Source organism: Sciurus carolinensis, chromosome 3, assembly GCF_902686445.1.
Source record: "Sciurus carolinensis chromosome 3, mSciCar1.2, whole genome shotgun sequence".
Lineage (NCBI taxonomy): Eukaryota > Metazoa > Chordata > Mammalia > Rodentia > Sciuridae > Sciurus > Sciurus carolinensis.
This window is the reverse complement of record NC_062215.1, coordinates 56,234,756-56,259,793: the sequence shown is the minus strand read 5'-3', so window position 1 is coordinate 56,259,793 and position 25,038 is coordinate 56,234,756. Positions and strand designations below refer to the sequence as shown.

At 47.9% G+C, this 25,038-nt stretch overlaps 1 protein-coding gene across 3 annotated transcripts in view; it reads left to right on the top strand.

The window, feature by feature from the left end:
• Positions 1–25,038, top strand: part of Pitpnm3 (PITPNM family member 3) — an 88,462-nt gene that overhangs the window by 2,221 nt on the left and 61,203 nt on the right. For all 3 annotated transcript variants that reach the window (XM_047545169.1, XM_047545168.1, XM_047545170.1), the window contains exons 2-3: positions 12,042–12,137; positions 21,433–21,540. In XM_047545169.1, the coding sequence (XP_047401125.1) occupies positions 12,042–12,137; positions 21,433–21,540 (204 nt within the window). The remainder of the gene's footprint in view (positions 1–12,041; positions 12,138–21,432; positions 21,541–25,038) is intronic.

Here is a 25,038-nt window from a genome sequence, read left to right as displayed (position 1 = left end):
CATGAATTGAGAACACTAGTATGTGTGTGGGAATCACATCTCTCCCACTGACCACATCAGTGAAGAAGAGATGGATATGCTTTAGAACGAAGGCAGTCTGGAGATAAGGAGCCCAAGTCCCTCAGCTGGGGAAACTGAGGCCCAAAGAGGGATATTTTACAGAGAAGGGTGACTATTCATTACCGTCTATCTCCATGGGTAGACTGATAGGTAAAATGACCAGGCCTTCACTCTGAGAAGTAGTTCAAAATAAAGGAAGGCTGAAGACTGAGAGTGGAGGCTCTAGGAATCTGGAGTGAGGGGTCTGCTTCCTGACCTGTGGTGTGAGGAGTTTCCTCTAAAAATTGGTCAGTGGAACACCTTCTGAGGGAAGAGATGGGGTGTGGGTCTGAAGGCTACCATGGTAAGACTCCAGATCATCACATTGATTAGTGAATGGAGTTGTGCAGTATACAACCTGAGCATCCAGCCATGGATGTACCAGCTCTGTTAGGAGATCATGAGAAGTAGTTCAAGGACATTCTCATAGCTAGGAGTATCCAGATTTAAGAGAAAATGTAACCAAATTCCAAAAAAGTTGGGATAAATATGCATATAGTAGATCTAAATGAGTTATTAGTTTCCGATCTCTGGATAGATTATAGATAAACATTCAGGAATCAGTATAGTGCCCCCTATCCCGTCAAGTCCTGAGGGGAAGGAAGGAGAGTCCTTGGTTTTGCCCTGTGGATAAAGGAGGAGGGAGACCTACCTTGGAGACAAGTCAGCGATAGAGAGGTGGAGGCCAGGAATGGGGAGGACTTGGGACTCAATTTATAAAAGAAATAATAATTTATGGTATAGGGCTACCCTTGGGGCAGAGGAGGCCAGTGAGTGAGCTCGTTGAAACGGTGAAAGCCAGATGTCTCTGAGAGGGGTCTCAAAGGCTCACAGAGTTTGGACAGAAAGGCAGTAAGGACCATGCTTCCAGGTAGGGGTAAGGGCTTGAGCAAAGGCCAGGAGGCTGGAAGGGAAGGAGCATTTGGGTATGTGTGGCAAGGCTGTTCTTGGGGGTACAGGCAGCAAGAAGTGCCCCAGAAGTGCCCCTGAGGGAAGAATTCTGCCTGGCTTGGTGGTGCCTAGCTCCTAGAGCGCAGAGGGCTAAAAGGAGCTCCAAAGAGCATCGAGGACAGTGACAGGTCCCTCTAGTTGCTTCACAAGAGTTCCTGGGAGGCTGGAGAGAGGCCAACCTAGCGGAGCCACTAGGATTCATTCTGGTACCTGCCAGGCACCCTGCCCCTCCCGTCCCCTGTATCTCCCAGAGGCCCTCTTTCGGCACCCCAGTGACCAGCAGGGGTGTCTGTCACCCTAGGTCAAATCAAATAGGAGACCTTTGTTCTCTGGACTGGGCAGGAATAGAGCAAGCAGCAAGGAGGGTCTGGGAAACTGTTGGGCTGGGGCAGGAATGTTTGGAGAGACTGAGCAGAGTCTGGAGATGGGAGACCATGAGGCTGGGCCTCCCAGGCTGGAGGAACCAGTTTATGCTATTCCCAGGTGTGGCTTCCACTTCTAGGGGAGGAGCTGGCAGCCAGAAAACATTGAACCTAGTAATTTGAGTCAGTAAAATACTGATCCTACAGTGTCAGAGTGGGAGGGACGCTTCCAAATACTCCTGTTCAAAACCCTTTTTAACAAGGGTACACTGAGGTCTAGGAAGTCTAGGTATTGGCCCGAGATCACAGAAAAAAGTTATAGTAGAACTGAGCCTGAACCTGGGTTTCCAGCATCATGGTCTGGACTGTGCTCTACTATTGGGCTCCTTTGGGGTCCTTCTGGAGGTGGGCATGTATCCTCACAGCATCCCAAAGCCAGACTTTCTCCTGAGCCTCTTGCTGTGTGGCTCCCTGGGTCAGGGACCAGAAGCCAGATCTTCCAAAGGAGGACATATTTGGAAGCTTTGGAAAGGGACCAGACTGGAATTCTCTGGTCTCAAAGACAGGGGAGTTGAGGTATGACTCTGAGAAACTACCACACCTCGGATACCTGGCTGGCTTTCCTATCTATCTCAGGGAGGGCATCATCTGCCAGGAGCTGCAGAATCAACTTCTCAGGTACCCAGCAGGAAGCCCTGAGTGCAGATAACAGGTCTTCCTAAACATTTGGCTCCAGAAAGCCTTCCTGGACTTCCCTTGTAGTTGGGAACATTCTGGAGCTTGGATAGGTCAGATGTTCCTGTGCAAAAATGCCTATCCCTATGGAATTACCTGTCATAGCAGATGACCTGGAAGGCCCCAGCTTGAGACTCTTTGCAGTCTCTTGTCCTGGTGGTGGTATCATTGCATAAGCAAGAATGATCCAGCCTGAGGTCCTACTTCCAGCATGTGGCACGTTCTTTTTTCACCCTCATTGGAAGCCCCTGTGCCTTGGCCTGTGTTTGGGAGTCTAGCAGTGGGACACAGAATATGAGGTCATGGCTAGTTGCCCTTGCCCATCTCTTGCTGGGGCCATATCTGGGTCTTATGGGCCAGAAGTTTGATGTTTCCTCACATCCATCATAACATACTGTGATATTTCATGGCTAAAAAGGTTTAGAGACCTTCTGGTCCACCTGTTAAATATGCATTTTGGGAGACCAAGACCAGAAAGGCAAAGGGTTCTTCTCTAAGATCAAGGGCAGGAAGTGTGAACTCCCAGATGCCAATGAGGCTTTGAGGGGTAGGAACATCATAGGAGAACCCAGATGCCTCCTGGGAATTCTCTGAGATGCTAGGCTTACAGGAGGGAAGACAGGTCAGGGTTAGCATCCTGGGAACACTCTGGCTCTTGTAGTAACCCTCAACATGCTTTCCTATATGACTTGACAGCATCTCTGAGGTAGGGTTAATGTTCTTCCAATTTCATGGATGAGAAAACTGAGGCCAGGAGGGCTATGTGCCGGGCTCTAGAGTCACACATAAAGTCAGAGGCAGAGAATTACTGGAATTAGCACATAGGTCTGTTCTACTCTTGCATCCAACATTGCTAGAAGTTAAGTTGTCCAACAAAGCAGACACTGCCTCTGGCACGGGCTGACCTGGAACTGCCCCCAGGTGAGTTTTCTCATTTGTAACAGGGAAAGGGAAAGACGAGTTTGGGGGTCAGGATGAGCTTTGAGTTTTCGGCTGCTCTAACACTGCTCTTTCTTTTCTCCTGGCCTCCCTCACTGCAGCTTTCACTGTGCCAGGAAGGGGCCTCCCCACTCACATTTCTCACCTCACATTGATACTCCTGGCCATGTGGTTAAGGGTGGGAGATGATGAGGGGGCTGAGGACCTGACCTGGGACAGCATGCACCTTCTAGCATTCTGGGTTCCAGTCCATCCCCAGATGTGCAGCCAGGAGTCTTGTGGAAGGGGGTGGCTTGGGCCCCCAGGGGAAGGGCTGGGAGTGGGAGGGGGGAGGAGAGAATGCATAACAAATGAGTTTGGAAATCAAATGAGATCTGAGTTCCCCACCCACTCCTTTAAATCTCTCTACTCTCTCTCTCTTTTAAAATTCTTGTTTTCTAAAGAGAAAGAAAATGCTAAATTGCACCCCCTTTCGCAAACGAATGGGAGCCTTAGTGAGTCACTCCGGAGGTAAATGCCACCTCCAGGGTCTCACGTGTGCCTGCTGCGGAGGCCTCCACAGCTGTGTGGCCACCAGCCCCCACGGGGGTACAAGCGTGGGGAGGGTGGACTGGGAGTCATGTGCCTTTTGCTAGTCTTGGCTCTGGTGGGAGCTGAGTCCCATCAGGGGGGTCAGGCAGGCCAGCCTGCTTCCTCCAGGCTCCCAGAGGGCTGCATCTGTGAGACTGGCACTTGGATGGGGCTGGGCTGAGGCCAGGCTGAGAGCCTGTGTGGCCATGGTTAGGGCTTGCTTTGAGGGTGGGTGTAGGGTGCAGGGTGTGGCATGGTGGGTCTCTGTCTATGGCCGAAGTCTGGGACGGCGTGGGCACATTCAAGGCTCCAGCGGGGCTGAGAGGGGTTGGTCTGTGCCACCTGCTGTCTGGGAGGTTGTCAGGATCTGGCTTCCACTGGAAACCAGAATTCTGGGTCTAGGTGTGCTGATGAGGCCTTTTTCCAGGGCTGGTGGGCAAGAGAGCTGGGAGGAAGACTCGCCAGGGGAAGGGGCTTAGGGAGTGGGATGTGTCCCATTTCTCTCTGGGAGGGTCAGTCTGTTCTCTTGCAGAGCTAGAGCAGGAGAGGCCAGCAAGGAGGTGTTCCACTTCCCAGCTGACCTGGTATTCTGGAGGGAGGGGAAGTAGCCGTCTGTTAGCCGGGGATGCCAAACAAGGGTTGAAAGCAGAAATAGAAACACGCTGGGCTCTGTCTGGGAGGGGCATTGAGTTCTGGTGGATCGAGAGGCCTCTTCTGAGCCGTCTGCTGCTGACGCCGTGTTTGCTCGGCTCTGGGTATTTGCAGAGCACGTCATGTCCTGCCCTCCTGCCCTTCTTGGGGAGAGACTTAGGTGTGTAGGATTTGTGACTGTGTGCACACAGGAACTGAGGACGGGAGGGCTTTGAGCTTGTTCTAGGAGCCTGTCAGCAGCCACCCATTACTCACGCATCTTTGACCTTTGCTGGATTGGTCCAGATCCCCACCCTCCTTGATCAGAACTCCCTTTGGCCCTGGTGGCTCCCCTTCACCCCCCACAAGGCTGATCTCAGCTGAGCAACTCTGGAATCATCCCAGAGTTGCAAAAAAGAGCTATTTTGAGCCTTCCCATTATGGCCTGGCGGTGGTGGGGGGTGTTTATCCCTTGTTGCTTTTTGTTTCCTTCTTGTGTAGTATAATCCAGGATAGTGATGAGAGCATTACCCAGCCCTGCCTCTGGGGCCCTGCTGGCAATTCCTGGCACTGTGATTTGGCACCAAATGGAGGGTCCTGGGGGAAGAGGCAACCTTAGTCCCTATTTTTGGAATCCTGTAGTGGCAGGTGAAACAAACTGTCCATATGGGATAACGTTTCCTTGCTGGGGTTGATGGTGAGTGAGGAGCTGCCCCACTCCATTCCCCTGCTGGTTGCTTCAGGCTGGTCTCATTGAGGTGGTGGTCTCTACTGGACCCTGAAGCATCCTCCAAGGATGTCTAGAATCCCACCCTAGCTTCCCCATCCCCTGGTTTGGTGCCTGGGTCTTGAGTCTGTTGTTCACTCCCTGTAAGGTGGGTCTGGGATGATGATGAGGAGCGCCTTCCTCTGTCCTATCTTCAGGACTGCCCCATGTCTTCCCTGTCCTCCTTGTTGCCCTCCTGAGGAGCTCACAGGTGGCAGAGGCTGTTGGTGCCGCAGTGGTGGATACCTTGGGGAGCTCCCTTTAGGGGGAGGGGAGAGCCTTCTCCTTATGGAGCAAGAGTCTGGTGGGACATAGTGGGGACATCTGGGCCTTGGGAAGATTGTTCCAAAGAATTCAGAACTGTTGGGAGCCTAACTGGCAGAGCAAATGAAGTACAATAGATAGCCAAAACTATTAATCACTAATTATCTCCTAAATAAGGTAATTAATGGGTATTTAAATGGCATATTCATAAGATACCAGCAGGTCTTCAAAAGCACATCTTTTCCAAAGCAACCTATTTGGCCAGCTGGGTCCTGGTTGGAGGCTTGGATTCTAATCTCTTCACCACTGCCCACCCATACTCTTCCTCCTGGAACAGTAGGCAGGTCAGTTTCCTTCTCTGAGTTTCAGTTTTCTCATCTGTAAACAGGGACTGTAAACCCTCCTGGGGCTACGGTAGAGGGTGAAAGGAAGTGAAAGCTGTGGAATTCCCTGGCAATCGTATAACATGTTGTATAGAATTCAGAGGGTTTGCTGTGAAAATATTTCATGCAACCCTTTGGCCATGCTGGGTGCCATCAGTGGCCAGTAGTAGGCTCTGCCTGTGGCTTATCTTGTTGCTTTGTCTATGACTAGGTCAAGGTTGTGTCTGTGGTCAGATTTGTGACTTGGTTGGAAACTGGAATTGTGGCTCATCTGTGGCCAAGATTGTAGCTTGATCTGAGGCCAGGGTTGTGACTCCATCTATGGCTAGCTTAAGGTTTAGACTAGGACTGAAGTCAATGTTTGGGCCATGGCTAGTCTTAGGACCGGAATTGCTGTTAAGATAATTCTGCAGCCTGAATCTCAGTCTCAGTCTTTGAGTGTGTTCCTCATGGACTAATGGACCGGCCTCATTGCCCCTGGAAGCTGATTCTTTGCTGGAGTCTCCAGGATGTCATCTCCAGAGGCTGTGTACTGCAGCAAACAGGCCTTTCCAGGGTTTCTGGTGGTCCCCTGAAACAACCCAGCACACAGCTCATCAGTGGCACATCTAGCATTTTAGGAGATAGTTAGGACTGTTTCTATAGCAACCAACCCCCAACCGTCACTGGTTTCCTTCAATAATGCCTTTTTCTGGAAGTGGCTTCTCCTGTCCTCTCATCCCTCCCTGGGTGACTGTGCAGCCCCTTCAAGACTGAGCATGGGCGGCTGGCCCTGGACTGTTCTGGTCCCTGAACTCACCCTGACCCAGAGAGGAGGTCTGAGGACATGACCTGTGGGATGCTCCTTTGAGAGGAGTCTTCCTGAGATCTCCCCTGGGAAATAGGGTTAGAGCAGGGACTTCATGGAGGGAACAAAGGCCTGGAGAGGAAGAAGAGAAAGGTGGAAGACTGCCCAGGGGCAGCTTGTTGCTGGGGCCCAGACTGGTGGGAGAAGAGGCAGAGAGAGCGCAGGTCCTAGCCTTACGTAGCTCAAGATTTGGGGGACAGGTAAGAGCCCCACAGGAGTTGCAGCGGGAGGAAGGAGGGAGGAATCTTCTCCATGCATATGGGTAAGGGAGAGGAAGGGGTTCATCCTAGGATCCCAAAAGGAAGGAGAGGGGACTGTCCTTGGAAATTTCTCACGTATGAAAGAACCAAAGAAATGTTCTCAGATAATCACGATTTATTATTTAATCAATCCTTTTATAGCACTGATAGAGTACCAGGCACTAGGCTAAACCCTTTCAAATATTCGTTCATTTAGCCCTCATGGCAATCTGGTGTAGTATGGTTATTATCCCCACTTTACAAGGGGCAAACTGAGGCACAGAGTGATTTAGTGTTGTTTACTAAAACCACTAATTGATTGGTAAACTTCAGAGGTGGGATTGGAATTAGGCCAGTAAGAATGGGGCAGTGCTTCCCTTGAGGGAGGAGGAAGGTGGGATCCGTGGAGGAGGAGATCAGCGAGAGTTGAGTTGCCTGAATGTCTGGAGCCTCGCCCAGGCTCTACGAAACTCCACACTCTGCTTCCTGCCTCTGGACCCCTGGGGCCTTCATGCAGAAGTGAGGAGCAGTGAAGTGTGATTCTAAATGTGTGTGCTCTGGGCCCTGCTTGTGCACTTGTGCACGGGACTCTAATTGCCTTTGGGGAGCCCTGGGACCTCCTCATTTCAGATGCATCGACTCTATTGCCAGGAGTTAGACCCAGATGCATGCTTGTAAAACTTGCTATTTCAATATGTGTATGTGTGTGTGTGTGTGTGTGTATGTGTGTGTGTGTGTGAGAGAGAGAGAGAGAGAGAGAGAGAGAGAAAGAGAGAGAGAGAGAGAGAGAGAGAGAGAAAGTGCCCAGCAACCCTGAAACTATACCCTTGCCTCCTTCCTGTCCCCTTCGTCTTCTGTAGCACAGATTGTTCAAATGCAGCACCAGGATGGGGCTTCAGGCAGGGCTTGGCCTGGAGCTGAAGCAGGGGTCACAGCCATGGGCCTGTGGACCAGCAGGTCAGCAGGCGTACCTGCAGACCCAGCACTGTGCACTCCTGGGGCCATGCTCAGAGGAACTTGCTTCTCCATTGAGGTCTGGAAATTGTGTGTGTTCTTTGAGTTTCCCCAGAGCCATGGTTCCCAGCAATCATCCATGTACCCTCCCTTGCCCTGACACACTGGGCTCCTTATTCTTATACAGAAAGTTCTAGATCCAGCTTCCCCTAGAAATACTCCATGGACTGTGGCCCATGTCTCCCTCTCTCTCCTTGCCCTGCTTCAGCCTGGCAAGCTGCCCATCTCCTCCTTTGAGGCACCCCTTCCCCCAGGAAGGCCGCCAGGTTCTCCAACCTGCAGAGTCCCTACCTCTGGGAGGTTTGGTTCACACCTGCTGAGGGCCTGCCATGACAGACATGGCCTGTGTGGAATTTGGTACTAGGGCCAGGCTGCCCTGCTGCTCTGCTCTCCTGTGCTCTGTGCAGGGTGCAGTGCAGGGCTGTGACCCTGGGGATGCCACTCCCAAGGGCAGGGACTGTTCTAGCTCAGCTATGTCCCCCACTCCTTCCTCCTGGGCACCATCTGGCTCAAGGTCTGGTCCAGGAAGAGTCGCCAATGCCTCTGTTCCTCTTTTTGCTGTGCCAGGGCTTTTATCTTTGCAAAATGTCTCTCCCTTCTGACAATGCTCTGAGGCACAGGGTGGTGGCACCCTTTAGGTGGGGATTTGACCCTCAGTGATCAAAATTTGGCTGCCCTGGGATGGGATCCCTGGGATGGGGCAGAGCATTTATAGAAGGCTCCTGTCCATCCGTCTGTCTGCCAGTCTGCCTATTCATGGCCCTGGGAGCCAGAACTGAGATGGGGAAGGAGGGCAGAAGGAGCCAACGATCTGAGCCAGGATCTCTGGCCACGCCCATGCCAGGGAGACCCAGCCCAGGAAAAAACCTAAGAGACCACGCTGGACCTGAGATAGTGGGTAGATAGACCTGGAGAGACAGGGTGGCTCCCACAGTTTTCTATGTAGACAAGCATGAGAAGAAAATTTTGCTTTTTTCTAATCTATACACTTTTTATTTCTTTTTCTTGTCTTATTGCACAAGCAAACAGTCCCAGATTCATGTTAAAAAGACAGTTATGGTACATCTGGATCTGGATAGTGGTAGATCCAGGGCCCAAGGGTGGGAAATTGTTGAACCCATCTATCATGCTGCTAACACTGGTGGTGAGATCAGAAACTTCAAGAGGCTTCTGGGAAGTGTGGGGAGACCCAACTTTGCAGCTAAAGGTGACACATACATCAGTGTTCCCTGTGGCCTTATCCTTTCTGTGTCTCAGAATGTTCTTCTTACTTGACTCCAAACCACAAAGCCTAAGTAAGCTAGGTGTGTGTCTGGGAGTCTGGAGTTTGTGGTGGGCAGGGCAGGAGCAATAGTCACGAGGGCTGTGTTCCTGGGTCATCTGTGCTGTTGTCTCTCTCTAGGAGCTGCTTATGCTCTGGGATGTAGGCTCAGAGCTGGGTGTTGTGACTTGGGGCTGTAGCAGGTTCTCCAAAGACTGTTATAGGCACTTGACCTTGGTTGGGCAGACTGTCTGCCTTTCACTTTTTTATTGACATCTACTGTGTGCCAGATGGACTCCCCAAACATCAGTCAGAGTTAAAGAGTTTCAAGGGGCAGTCTGTGTCAGGTTTCTCATTGTACAGGTGGGGAAACCAAGGGAGGGGCATTGCTGATACAAGCACCCAAGGCTCTGTAGGGACAGGGTATATGTGCCTGGTGACCAGAGCCTAAGCCCCAGGAAAGATGAACCCTGCATGCATGGTGGTTTTACTATTTTTCACTGAAAATACAATTGATTCCAAGATGCACCATTATTTTATATACCTCTGAGAAAGAATAAACAATGCCAATTAAATAACTATATGCCATTCTTTTAAGTCACAATGTCCAATTTCAAAGATGTGTGAAAAATGTGCATCTTAGAACTATTAACATAAGGTAAATTTATAAAATTGATGGTCATATAAAATTATATGTGCAGGGTTAAAATGGGTTTTCCTCTGACTCTTCTTATCAAGTTTCTCTGTAGAGATAATCTTTAGTGACTTTTTCTTTCTTTTCTTTTTTTTTTTTTTTTTTTTTTTTTTAGTACTGGGGATTGAATCAGGGGCACTTAACCACTGAGCCAAATTCCCAATCCTTTTCTATATTTTATTTAGAGACAGGGTCTCGCTGAGTTGTTTAGGGCCTCACTAAATTACTGAGGCTGGCTTTGAACTCTTGATCCTCCTGCCTCAGCCTCCCGAGCCACTGGGATTACAGGCATGTGTCACTGTACCTGGCTTTTAGTGACATTTTGACATGTGCCCTTTTAGACATTTTAATGTACTTGTACGTTTATTTGTATATTTGCTTTGTTAATGCTTGTTACATGCTAGGTGTCATGCTGAGCATTTTTGTTTAATCCCTGTAACAAGCTCATAAGGCAGATATGGGCTATCCCTACATCATAGATCAGGAAGCTGAGGCACAGAGAGGTGAGATTCCTCACTTGACATCACACTGTTTCTAAGAGGTGAGGCCTGAGCTTGAATGTAGGCATTTTAAACCTCAGAGCCTAAGCTCTTAACCAATATGCTGCATATTCCTCAATACGCAGGTGCAATTGTGTATATGTGTGTTTTTAAATGAGATAAAAAAAACCCCACAGTGTTCTGGGACTTCCTTATTCTTTTTCTCCATGGGCATCCTTCCACATCAAATACCTTGAGCTACTTCATTCTTTTAACAGTTGCAAGGGATCCCCTTGTATGGTTATACATGAATATACATAGCTTATCCCCCAGGGATGGACTCTGGGATTTCTGATTTCTTCTGTAATATTACTGGAACACTGAGGCAATCAAGTATATACCTTCATTTTTGAGTACCTCAGGAAAATTACCAGGTTGATTTTCTTTTAACACTTCCATGGTTTTAATTTTTACAATTGGATTTTTTTTTTTGGTATTGGGGTTTGAATCCACTTAACCACTGAGTCACATCTCAGCCCTTTTTTATATTTCATTTAGACACAGGAACTCACTGAGTTGTTTAGGGCCTTGCTAAGTTCCTGAGGCTGGCTTCGAACTTGCGATCCTCCTGCCTCAGCCTCCTGAGCCATTGGGATTACAGGTGTGTGCCCACCATTTACAATCAGATTTTAATCCATTTGTAATGCCCAATATTCCATGCATCTCGGGGGGCATGCAGAGGGGTTCATACATATTTTGGTCCCATGTGAGTCCAAAAATACCTAGTAGAGAATACACAGAGAATGGGGAGGGGGCTCCTGGCCCCAGCTCTGTGCCTGGCCTCTCTCCCCTTGGTCCCAGGGTAGGTGATGGGTTGGGGCAGAGTTCAGGTCCTCTGTGCATCCTTGCTCCTGTCTACTTGGAGGACCCCTCAACTCCATATCCTGGTCTCTGTAGATATGAATAATAGCAGCTGCCACTGCTGAGCTTCCTGAGATCCAGGCACTGAACACATAATATTCTGATCCTGCCAGCTAGGAATTGGTTGTGGTCATGATTTTATAGAGGGGGAAACTAAGACTGCAGATGGAAAGGGAATGGCCTTGCAGGTTGTTAGTGGCAGAGTTCAAACTCGGGTCCTCTTTCTCTTGGTTCTGGAGCTCAGTCCTTGCCTGGCCTACACATGCTGTGTGTGGTGGACTTCTCTAGTGGTCATCAAGATGTCTGGTTCTTCCCTCCTCCACCCTCTTGAAGTTGAGCTTGACAGTGTGACTTCTTTGGCCAATGAAGAATGAGCAGAAGCTTGTCATTTCTGGGCAAAAGTTTAAGAAGTTTAAGATCAGGTGTGATTTTCTGTGTTCTTCTCCCATGCTTTGGCAGACCTTGAAGTTTCATTTTGAGATGAAAGTGATCACGATGAATACAGCCTCTTTCCAACCTACACATGAAAGGAAAAGAAACCATTGTTGTTTTAAGCACCTACTTTGTCAACACAGCTCAACTTATCTTGTGCTGATGGATACACTGGGTAGCCTTGGCTGAGTCTCTTAACTTTCTCCTGCCTCAATTTTTATCTATGCAAACTGTGTCCACTCAATTCCTGCCCTATGGAGCTTTCCCATAGAGGTTTATTTGAGGCTTGAATGAAAGCAGGGCAGTGGGAATGCTCTGTGTGGTCTGAGGCTGTAGAGGGAAAGGGCACAGATTTGCAGGATAGACTGACTCATAATCTGGGGGTGCTCAGGGCTGCCTCCCTCACACCGGGACACAGTCTCAAGCTCAGCTAACATGTGCATTCCCCTTGACAGGTGGCCCTTCCCCGGGCGGCGGTGCCCCCTGGCACCTTCGGAATGTTCTCAACGACTCAGTGGAGAGCTCAGATGATGAATTCTTTGATGCTAGAGGTGAGTGAACTCTATCCTCACACTATTGACTATTTGATCTTTCTAGAAACCCAAGAAAGGATCCCTGCTGGGGTTTAGTATATCCCTTCCCACCCAGACAACATCTCCACACTCTGTACTTGCCCAGTATGTGAGAACCCTGAGTCACACAAACTCTTTGAAATGTTTGCTGAGTCCCTAATGTGTGCCAGGAGCTGGGCCAGTGCACAGGAGACTGTGGTGTCCAGTGGGCATGGCCTGCGTTAGACTAACAGGAAAAGCAGATACCAAACAGTGACACAAAGGAAAATGCAGTCCCTCATGGGGAATGCTGCCATCAGGAGAACAGTGGCAGGTGTTATGAGAGGATGAGAGGAGGGCCTCTGAGTTAGTGTGGGCAGGACAGCTTTCTGCAGAGCCGAGGAGTAGGAGGTGGCTAGGTGAGGAGCTGATGAAAGACTCTTGCAGACAGAGGAGACAGCAGGTGTGGTGGCCCTGGAGTAGGAAAGACTAGGGAACATTGCAGGCTCTGAAGGAAGGCCTGAGTGGAAGGGCAGTGATGAGCAAGGGGGAAAAGGCTGCAGGAGCTGTGGTACTAATGGCAGCAACAGGTCCTTTGAAGATGAGCCTTTAGATGGGAAAAGAGCCAGAGTGTTAGACCATTGCTGTATTTAGGGGAGAAACAATGGGTGGTGGGTGAGGAAATCGACTGTGCCTCCTGGCAGAGCCAGCACACAGACACAGCGAGTTCTAAGCTGGGATGGAAGAACAAGAAGTATTGTAAGCACTGGAGAAAGACACAGCAAATGGGGCAGGCATTTCAGCCAGAGACCAGTGTGAGCAAAACCAGGGGTGTGGGTGCAGCAGGAGGTGAGTCAGTCTGGAATTTAGAAGAGAACACCCTGAACCATGCTCCTTGGGTTGGATGGGAAGGGATAGAAGAACTGATGGCCTGCTCCCCAGCCCCAAAGGGCCCCTAGCTCCCACTCAGCCTGCTTGGCCCCATTCTGAGAAGTCACCATGTTTAGGGTGTTGACTTATTCTGAAATGCGGCCAGTTTTAAAATGCCTGGCAAACAGAATCTTGAAAGACAAGAAAACCATGACTGAGAAGACATCTGAACCCAGAGCAGTACATTTGAGATGTGTCCCAGCCATGCTATCCATTTGTTCCATGATCCCAGGCTGGGCCTCAGTTTCCCTATCAGCTCTGTGCTGTGACTTCCAGTGTGGGGAATACCCCGTTCAGGTGATTTTCAGGGAAGTGTGGTTGGGAGACAGGGAGCTGCCCCTACTCAAACCTCCCCTATTCTTGGCTCTGGGCAGATCCCCTGCACCCACCATGCCAACCCTAAACCAGCCCATTTGGGGTCTTATTTCCTGTCTCTCATTGGTGTCTGATTGGAGTGGCTGCTGGGGCTGAGTTTCTCTATAGCAACTAACCACAGTGTGACAACAACAATTTCAATATTTTGAAGACTTTGGTTTAAAAGATTTCTTGTGGTTCATCAGGGCTCTGTGTTCCCAGCTGACGATGGGTTGCTGCAGGAGGCAGGTGTCTGTGGGTGGCACATGGGTCAGCTCTGTCCTGGGCCCTGCTCACCTGCTTTCCTTGAGAGCAGCTGTGGATCCTTCCTGCTCCCCTCCTTGCTGGCTACTGTCTCCTTCAGCTTCCCTCAGCAGTCTCTGTCCACCCCTTCCCTGATGTCACTGTTCTTTGTGTGGTGAAATTGACCTCTTCCCACACTCATCTTGTCTTGGTGGCCCCTCTTTCACTTCCCTCCCTTTGTCTCATTACCTCCTTCATCTCATTACTTCCTTCCATCCCAGTGGCAGAGGCAGGAGGATTGCAAATTCGAGGCCATCCTCAGTATCTTGGTGAGGTCCTAAGCAACAAAGGGAGACTGGGTCTTAAAAAATAAAAAGGGCAGGCCATGTTGCTCAGTGATGAAATGCCCCAGAGTTCCATCCCCAGCATCAAAAGAAAAAAGAAAAAATGCTCAATGTCATTAATTATTAGGGAAATACAAATCAAAACTGCAAAGGTCTCACATATACCTGTTAAAATGGTTAATTAAAATGACTGACAAAGAGGTGGAAGAATTGGGTCTTTCAAATTTTTCTGGTGGTAATATACAATAGTACAACCATTTTGGAAAGTAGATTACAGTTAATTAAAAAAGTGATCATACTTAGCTAGCAATCCTTCCACTGTTAGGCATTTACTCCAGAAAAAGAGTGCATGTCCATGAACGTTCCCAGCAGCTTTATTTACTCTAGCCCCCAAACAAAAATGAGTGTACATAAGTGACTGAGTGAATAAACAAACAGCAGTACAATAAGAAGGAATGAACTGATCTAGGCAGCAGTATGGACAAATCTCAAAATAATCACATAAAGTGAAATAAGTCAGACTGAAACAGAGCACACACAATGTGTGATCCATTGATATAAAACTCTAGGAAGTGCCAGCTAATCTGTAGTGACAGGAGCAGGTCAGTGGTCCCCTAGGGTGGGAAGTAGTGAGAAGGGATAGAAAAGATGGGAGAAAACTGGGGATGATAGGTACATGTTTGCTCTCTTGATTGGGGTGATGTTTTCACAGGTATTTGCATATGTCAGAACTTACCAAATTGTGCATTTTAAGTGTGCGCAGTTTATCAAATGTCATTATATCTCCATAAGGCTGTTAAAAATGAAATCCCCTCCCCCATATAACATAAAGGGTGTGACAGAGTAATTGGGTGACTGAGGGAGGTTCCCATTGGATCTGGCCCTGAATAGAGAGCTGAATAATAAGAACTGAGCCACTTGAGGATCTGGGGGAAGGGTGTTTGGTGCAGCAGAGAGCTTTTACAGCATCTTTGGGAGATATCAGGAAGGCTGGGATGGTGAGCAAGGAGGAGCCTGCTTAGTGCTGCTGGTTCACTGTTTGTGGAGGGAAGTCAGCATTTTGAAGATGTGCTTTTCTGCCCATGCTCAGGCTGGCCAGATTTCTCTGTCCCAGTCCTGGAAGAGGGCAGATACTCATAAGTCAGAATCTATTGTCCAAGATGGACCTGCCAAAGGGAATTGTGTCTGGACCTTGAGTAACTGAGGTCCTCATTGTGTGTGATGAAGACTGCCGAGTGACAGTTATCTTGGCTGGAAACCATGAATAAGAGCAACTTAGTAGGCCAAGGATAGAAGGATAGACATCTCAGATTTCATAGGTATCCTGTCCGAGAGGAAATGAAAATGTCCTTTGGAGTCTCCATCCCTAAAAGGGTGCAAAGTTGAATGTGATGCAAGCAGCCACCATGGTACTTGATGAATTTATGTGGGGTATGATTGGATATGTCAAGCATGGGTCATGGTGTGGTCTGCTTCTATAGCAAATGTATATCTTCCTCTAGAAAAGATCAGGTGCATCCTTAACTATAATCTTCTACTGAGAAGTAGAAGTATAGAGACCACTCCAATTAGAGTCCTAAAGTCATCAAAGATCTAGGTATAAACAAAAGCTATTACCAAGAACTTGACTGTTAGAAGATAGTCTTAGGGGAAGTTCACTGAACTAGCAGCAGAAGATCTGAATTCTTGGCCTGGCCTTATCTGTGAGGTTCTTTTTGACCATGGACCAGTTAAACAGTGATGTGTCTGAAAAACAAAGATGCCAGACTTCACCTTGAAGGCTCTTTGCAGCTCTAAATACTTCATGGGGCACCCAAATGACCTTGCAAAGCTCTGTTGGCCAGAACACCCAGGCCCATTCCCTCAATTTGGTTTTCCTCATAATCATCTAAATAGCAACTTTTCCTCCATGAACATACACAAGAAAGATCGCAGGGTGAGCAATAGGGGAGGGTGGTGGTGGTGGTGGTAGTAGAGTTGGGTTTATTTTCAGGGTATATCTGGGTAGCTCAACCGAGAGCAAAGCATGGGACTCCCTCCTTCAGTAGGATAGGGGAATTCTCCAGGTTGGGAAACTTCTGCTTTTACCCCTGTCTCCTGTCTCCTCTGTTTTCTTGCTCTTGGTGCTCTGTGCTGGCTGATTCTCCCCTTTCCTGTCAAGAAGGAGACTGGGGCCTGAGGAGCTGGATGCTGGTGGCATAGTCTCATGGCTCTAACATTCTGGTTTCCCATAGCAACCAGGAAAGGAAGGTGGTGTAGGGATAAGTTATCCCATTTTACAGACAACCAAGTTGGTTCTCTTAGAGAATGAGGGGCACAGTCCTGGTCTTCTCCTCCCAAACAGGGCTTTTGTTATGATCACACAGCTTCCTGGGGTGGGTTCCAAGTGGACAAAAGAGGGGAGTAGAAAAAGTAGTTATTACTTTGTCACAGTAGTGCCATGATAGCCTCTGTCTGATCTCAGACGACTCTTGACTCCTCCTCTGGAAAACAGTAGGTGTAGAATGGGTTGTCTCTTGGGTAGAGAGGAAGGAAGTCACTGTGGGAAGCAGGGTGATTATTTCTGAGCAAAGGAGCCATCGCAAGCCAGGTGTGGTGGCGCATACCTGTAATCCCAGCAGCTCAGGAGACTGAGGCAGGAGAATCTCAAGTTCAAAGTCAGCCTCAGCAAAAGTAAGGCCCTAAGCAACTCAGTGAGACCCTGTCTCTCAATAAAATACAAAACAGGACTGGGGATGCTGCTCAGTGGTTGAGTGCTCCTGAGTTCAATCCCCGGTTACTGCCCCCGCCTAAAAAACAAAGAAGCTGTCACAGAAACCAATCACCCTGCCCTCCCTGCCTTTCCCCCACTGTGGGAGGGGAAGTGGAGAAGAGAATGCCATGGTGCCAGTCCCAACGGTTTCTGGGGATGGGCTGAATGGCAGCTGCCACCATGTGATGAAGAGAGAGTGGTGGCCATGACTGTGGATGGGGTGTTGTTATGGTGCACAGTGAAGATGGGCAATCTTTTTTGTTGTTGTTGTACTAGAGATTTAACCCAGGGGTGCTTTACCACTATACTATATCCTCAGCCTTTTTTGTTCTGACACAGGGTCTCACTAAGTTGCTTAAGGTGTCGGTGAGTTACTGAGGCTGGTCTTGAGCTTGCTATCCTCCTATCTCAGGCTCCAGAGCTGCTGGGATTATAGGTATGCCCCACTGGCCCAGAAAGGTGAGCAATCTTGTAACCCAGGGGCCTCTGGGCATGTACTTCTAGGTCCTTGGACAGATTGTTGTTGAGGGTCTGATAATAAATGGTATTGATGGGTCATCTGGAGGAGGTGATCAAGCCCTTGGCTCCAGGAACTAGATGCGAAGGCTACCTTGCCTAGGATGAGGATTCTTCCTAAGTTCTATAAATCCTGCAGGAACGAAGGCCCCCAGGCAGGCAGGAAGGCTTTCCCGACAGCATTGGAGGTGGTGCTTAAAGGACACATGCAGGCTTTGGCAAGGGACAGTCAGGCTGAGGCCAAAGCCAGAATTATGGTGAGGGTGGGTGACGCTCAGCCTGCAGCTTAGTCTGGGCAGGGGCTGGAGCTCATGGCGGGGGTGACATAGATGCTGAAACCACATCCATACCCAGAGGTCACCATGAGATAATTAGAATGAAGGGAGCAGCCATCAGAAGACAAAAGGCTAAGTCAGTAACCAGGACAGTTATCTAGATGTGCCCTCTGTGGCCTTAGTGTGTCCTGTGGGGAGGCAGCACGGCAAGAAGGAAAGTAGATCAAGGCTCAGAGCTGAGCCATGCAGAACCCTTTGCCTGAATGACTCCAAAAGGAGCCATTCTGGTTGCTGCTTCTCTCTCTCTCTCTCTCTCTCTCTCTCTGTGTGTGCGTGTGTGTGTGTGTGTGTGTGTGTGTGTGTGTGTTGTCACCATCACTCAGGGGAAAAGCCCATTGTTTTCAGAGTAAAGATCTGAAGGCTGAATGCAGAGAGTGGGTACAGGTGAGAGGCCCAGTCGGGGAGAGAGAGGTGGGAAAGAAAGCGTATTAGAAGGATGGGTCTTGGAACAGCTGGAGAGACAGGGATGGAGTGGAGGGGTAGAGAGAGGGAGAAAGCCAGGAAAGATGTGAGAGTGCAGAAAGGAGAAGAAGCAAGAGGGAAAGAGGGACACACACACACACACACACACACACACACACACACACACACAGAAGGAAGCAGAGAGTTAAGAGAGACACTGACCCAGTCAAAGACAGTGAGGGAGATTAAGAAAGAGGCTTATCTACCCAGAGAAAATGAAAGACCCAGAGGGAGGAGAAAGGGACAGATACTGAGATGAAGGGAGCAGAGAAAGGTTGTCCAGAAAGGGGGACAGATGTGGCAGAGAGCATAGGGGAGCCCAAGAGAGACAAAGACAAATGCAAAAACCAGGAGAGATGGAGACCCATGGGAAGGGATCCAAAGAGATCAGATCTGAGGAAGGCAGGGCAGGAGAGAATCATGCTGAGTCTGTGGGAGAAAGAGATTTAATAGAAGACCACACAGAAGAGGGAGAGATGGAGCTGGGTCATATACAGAATGAGGAAGAGACAGGAAGGAGGCCAGGGCCATAGGGAAGTAGACACATTCCATGCTCCACAGCCCTGCCAGACCCCACAGTGTTCTGATGGCTTTGTATTCACCTCTGGGAGAGGACTTACAGCATTGTAGACAACACAGGGCTAGTGTGTGCTGAGTTAGACCTGGAGCCAGGTCATCTCATCTTATTATGTCTGAGTTATTTATTATTATGTCCTTAACATGACTAGCTTCCTGCAGGATGGAGGTCATATCTCACAGGGCACACAGTAGGTGCTCAAGAATCCATTTGCTGTAGAAAGGATGTTGGAATGAAAAACTGAATAGTTTCTTGTTGGGTAACTGAGTCAGGAAACAGAGAATTTTAGTTGGGTTACAGGCTGGCTACCCTGCTCTGGAGTAGGGGCATAATATCATAGGGAGAGACGATGGTGTGACTGGAATTAAGACTGAGCATTGTGGTCCAACACCACATGCTGGTGGCAGTGGTGGTGATGTGACAGCGGTATCATGTATCATATTACCTCTGAGCTCTTCCAGTGCGCTCAGCACTTTTTGAACACATTGTCTCATCTCATTGAATCCTCACATAGTCCTATTATGTAGGCACACCTCTGATACCATTTTGTAGATGAGGAAACTAAGGCTTAGCATGTGGAAATGACTTGTCTAAGGTCACATAACTGGCAAACAGTGGATCTGGGATCAATCTCACACCAGAACTGAGCTTTTAACTATATTACTATTCTGCTTCCCCAAGAATAATACCATCTTATATTTATGTACAACATTTTGGCTTGTGTACTTTTTCAAAATTTATTGTAATTTTGGTCCCCATGATAGCTTGCTAGAAAGGGAGAGATAGAGTTGTTATTGCCATTTAAGGGATAAGAAAAACAGAAGAGTGTCAGAGGGAGGCAAGCAAAAGCACAAAGCTCATGGGTCTCAGAGTCTGCTCAGGAACCTGATCAGAGCTCTCCCCAAGTGCATATGCTGCTTGTAGGTGTGTATACCAGCCCCCAGATGGAGCACATCAGATTCAGGATACTTTTGAGTGTACATGTAGTGCTTGGTTGGTGTTGGGAAGTCAATACATGATGTCTAGGGCAGGCTCCCGGGAGGTCAGGATTTCAGGACTCTTGAAATAGCATATTCGAGCTTGAATCCTTGCTTTAACCAGTGACCTTGGGCAAGAATTACTCAACTCCTCTGTGCCTGTTTCCTTGTCTATAAAATAAAGATAATAATAATTGTTCCTTTTTAGTGTTTCTGTGAGATTGAGTTAATATTTAGAAATCACTCATATGAATTTCAATGTGTAGTAAGGATTTTATAAAAGTTGGTAAATCAGTCAAATAAATAAAACAAGGCAGGAGGAGGTGTACCAGCCAGAAATGAGATCTGGATTACTGAACTCTAGAGTGGTTCAGAACACTGGACAGCTCCCAGTGCTTCAGTTCCACCATATTGGTTCTGTTTGCTGGACCCTCTATTCTCCCTCTCCTTCTCCCTCCTCCTCTCCCTTCCCTTCCCCCTACCTCCCCTCCATTCCTCCTCCTCCTTCTTATTCTTCCTGTAATACTGGTGATTGAAGTCAGGGGTACTCTACCACTGAGCTACATCCCAGCCTTTATTTATTTATTTATTTATCTATTTTTGGTACCAGGGATTTAATCCAGGGGTGCTTAACCACTGAGCCATATACCCAGTCCTTTTTATATTTTATTTTGAGACAGGGTATCACTAAATTTCTTAGGGCCTCACTAAGTTGCTGAGGCTGGTCTTGAACTTGTGATCCTCCTGCTTCAGTCTCCTGAGTCACTGAGATTACAGGCTTGAACCTCCTCTCCTAGCATCCCTTTATTCTTAACTATAATGAGTTTGGGAATTCTCCTCAACAGCCTTTGATGTCTGTTCTTTGAAGGAGGGTACAAATCTTTCCTCAAGGAAGGCCTGTATCTTTGGAGAAAACCCTTTCCTATGGATCTGTTCTTGAGGAAATCTCTCTTTAGGAAAGGGACTGTACCATGTGTGCAGTGGGAGGGGCTGTGTTCAGTGTGGTTGGGGGATTCAGCCCCACTGCTTCCTCCCAGAGTTATCACTAAATTCAGACAGGGAAAGATCAGGGATAGAGATGGATCTGAGGAGAGAAATGGGAGAACGAAAGCATTAGAAGGTTCACAAAGTCCAGATGGGGGCTAAGGGTTCCACATAGACTTAGACTTGCTTAGAACCAGGATGTTTCTGCTCTCCCTTCAATCCAGAGCTTCTCCTGTCCCCCTCAAACCCTGATTCACTCATATCCTGCTGGTGGGTTACTTCTCATTTGACAAAATACCACCTGGCTCTCATCTCAGAGCACCTCCTATGCACCAAGATCTTTACACCCATTATCTTATTTAATCCTTACAAGAACTTGATAAGCTGGTGACCTGTCCCATTTTACTTATAGGAAAACTGAGGCTCAGAAAAGACAAATGACATTCCCAAACAAAAACTGCTGGAAAGTGACAAACTTTCTGCCTTTCAGAAAGTTTGAAATACTACTCTCAGTGCCAGGAGTTGAGCCTTCTATGGGTTTTCAACTTTTCTCACAACTGTTTTCTTGTTTACTTTCTTATGCTGTGCCCTTTGGATGTCCAGTAGGGAACAGCAACACACCTGTTTACAATGACAAATTCCTGAATGTCTCATTCCCATCTACAACTACAGACACATTCAATAGGTGAAGACTACCTCAATTCATGGATGAAATAATAACCCCCTCAGACATAAGCCCCTGTCCCCCTAAACTCTGATCCAGTTAGGGCCACCTATAGATAGCCATGCCTGCTCATGCCTATCTCTGTTTCTTTCCACAGAGGAGATGACTGAGGGGAAAAATGCCATCCTCATTGGAATGAGCCAGTGGAATTCAAATGACCTGGTGGAGCAGATGGAGACCATGGGGAAACTGGACGAGCATCAAGGTGAGAGTCTTTTGCATGGTCAGTGAATGCACATGTGTGTTGCAGAGTGGGACAGGGATACTAATTGGGGTTGGGATTCAGGTCTTCTATGAAGAGTCATCTTTCAGAGAACTGTTCCTTACAGTGTTCTTGAATTCTGTCACCTGTAGGAACTCTCTTGTGGTTTTTCTTTCTTTCTTTTTGTTTTTGTTTTTGTTTTTTTTTTTTTTTTTTGCAGGAAAACAACTCCAGGATATTGCAACTGAGCTTTCTTTGTCTGTAGAATGACCACTCAGGAACATGGGTGGTTAAGAGCAGGTGCTGGGTCCATGCTCCTGGCACTGTGAGGCCTTCAGGGTTGGAATATACTGTATAAGGAGGTTGCCACCTGAGGAGCCTTTGAGCAAAGACAGGAGACAAGGTCTCAGGGGAGGAGGATGGCAATGAGGGCTGGGTCTTCCTTTGGCTGAGTTTCTAAAGAAGTGTATGGATGGGGATTCATGTAGGAGGATTTTTATGAAGGGAATTTTTGACCAGGAGCTGGATAAGCAGACAAAGCAGATTTATCCTTTTAGGCATCCATCTGTCTATCCATTTGTCCATTTTTCATTACTAATAGAATGTCTCATGAGCATCTACCTGGATAAGTGCTTGGTGGGAGGGACCACAGGTGATTCACCTGAGGCCCCTGCCTCCTGATGTGACATGGTGTAAGTCAAGACATAAGGGTCAGGCTTTAGCTGAGGGTTTCTGACCCCGAAGGAGAGGCAGGACTTTAGGAGACAGGAGAGCAGATCAAGGAAGGGCTCCTGACAATGAGGTGAGGGGACCAGGCAGACTGTGAGAGTCAAGTGGAGGATGTAACTGAAGAGGTAAAAAATCTGAGCTTATGTGTGGGGAAACTGAGGCTCAGAGATTTTCAGTTGAGGACTGTATTTGACTAATATTGCCTTGAAGTGAGAAGGAGAGCCAGGGCTAGGATCCCACTCAGGATGTAGGGTGCTGACCTTTGGGCCTGTGATCCTAAGACCAGCTTTTTCCATCACTTCCACTATCTACTCTTCATCTGACTTTCTTCTTTCTCAATGTCTTAATCCCTTTTGTGCTGATATAACAGAATACCTGATATTAAGTAACATATAAAGAAGAGAAATTTATTTGTCCATTTTAAAACAACTTGCCCTTGTGGTAACTGATCCACTCTGTGAGGCCACATTAATCCCTTCACTAGGGTAGCCATGACCCAATCACTGCCCAATTGGTCTTACCTCTTAAAGGTCCCACCCCCTCTCAATGCTGTTACATTGGAGGCCACACTACCAGCACATGATCCTTGGGGGACAAACCATATTCAAATCATGGTATTTATTTTCTCTTTTTCCTTTCTTGGACAGTTATTGCATAGTCATGGTCTGGGCCAGAGTTACTAAGTGAGCAAGGCCATTGGATTAGGAGGTATCTGGTGAGATGGTTCTGGCCCAGCTCACAAGAATGGCCGTCTTGCCATTCTCAAGAGCTGTCTAATCCTTTTCTCATCTCCCCCATCCCTGCCTCATTGGTTCAAGGCCCTCCCTGTGCCAAAGGGTGAGCCTGGAATGATTGTCCTATTTTACAATGAAGAACCTGGGAGAGGCTGTGTCTTGCCTAAGGTCCTGCTAGGCTCCTGATCCCCAGTTCAGAGTTTCCCTTCTAGTCTTTACAGTCACATATTTGCAGATGGGTCCAAGAACTGCAGAAGAAGCATTGAGGGTACCATGGACACCAGGTTCTGGTCTATGACCATGCTTGGTGGTCACAAAAAGACAAACCCAGATTTATACTCAACAGGCATCTAGCCATCACATCCTCACTCCCACCCTCACTTGTCTACTAAGAAATGTATGACTCAGACACAGTGTGAGCTCAGGATGGGGTGATGGAGAGGCTGAGTGAGCTAGGAGGGTTGGGAAGGGTCAGAGAGAAGGAAGTAGAAGGGGAGGTTCACAGGAGATGCAGTGACTGCAGCTTTGGGGTGTGAGGAGTCTGGATTTGAGCTTCAACTCTACTACTCTGTGGTTCTGTGAACAGGGAAAGTCACATTACCTCTCTGAACCTTGGTTAATTCATCTGCAAAATGGGGTACTAAAAAAAGTTGTGAAAATTAAATGAGATAATACCTGCAAAGTACACCCAATAACAAATAATCATAAATATGGAGGAGGGGAAGAAGAATGAACCATCTTGCATGAGTACAGCCCTCACGAATGCTTCATGGTACTGATCCATGATTGAATTAGGATCGTGCTTGTTGGTGTCTGAAAGATGATGCTGCATCCTCCCAGAAAAGAATGAGGAGGATGGGAAGGAAGAGGGGATGAGGAAGAGCAAACTATCCAGAATTCCAGCTCCTTCTGAGGCCATTCCCCTGTGGATTCATAATGAGAATTCCCATGACACAATAGAACACACATTAATTCCTTTCATTTCAGTGATCTTTTATGGAGCCACGACAGGGGCTTAACTCTGTACTAGATGTCAGGGAAGTAAGGACAAGCAGTGTGGCATTGTCATTCTGTAGGAGCCTGCAGCAGAATGATGGATGACTCTGCAATGGGGCAAGCCGAGTCAAGGGCTGGGAGAGGGAGGCTCTGGGGAGTACTTTGGGGAGAGGACGTTGTGAGAACACTTGCTAGAAAGGGCTGTAATCAAAACTGGTGATATAAGTAGAGCTGATGCTCCTGCCTCCTTCAAGTTTCCTGCCCTTAAAAATGGGGGTCACCCAGGGACCACCTCTCATGGTTGATGCTTTGGCCAGTCACATTTCCTTCATGGGTGCCTCAGTTTTCCTCCAGGATGACTCCAAGTCTACCTCCAGCTGAGAACTCTCTCCTGGGCTCCAGTCTCCTATTTTTTTGTAGTGTCCTATCTGAATGGCCTCAAGACTCCTGATGCTCTGCAAATTCCAAATGGAACTGATCTTCTTCCTCTGAAACCTGAATAGTGTTTTGTGTTTCATCTTTTCCCTCCTTAATCATGTAAGTCATATGTCACATAGGCATTTTCTGACTGTTCTAATGACTCCAGTTCTTCCTGCCACCCCCCCACCTTTTTTTTCCGGCGCTAGGGTTTGAACCCAAGGCCTTGTGCATGTTGGACAGATCTTCTACCACTGAGCTACACCCCCAGCCCTAACAGTTCCAGTTCTTGGGGGTGCTGATTCTGGGGAGTGCATGTGAACATGCATAAGCATGTGTCGTGGGTCTTGTTTCTTCATTTTTTATTGTGTACTCATCTTCGTCATTCCCTTTTCTGTGGGAGTCTCTATGCCTTGGACTGTGCAAATGTTCTCATAGAGACTGGTCTTGTGTTTCTTTCTGCTGGACTTGAGTATTTCACTCATTTTGAATATTTTATATGCTAAATTTACAGCCTAGGGTTTCCACTCTACATGGGTGGTATAAATTTAGACCTTACACCCATATGTGGCACAGGCTTAGGGTGTTAATTACTCATGAGTGACTTTTTTCTTTCTCATTCTCT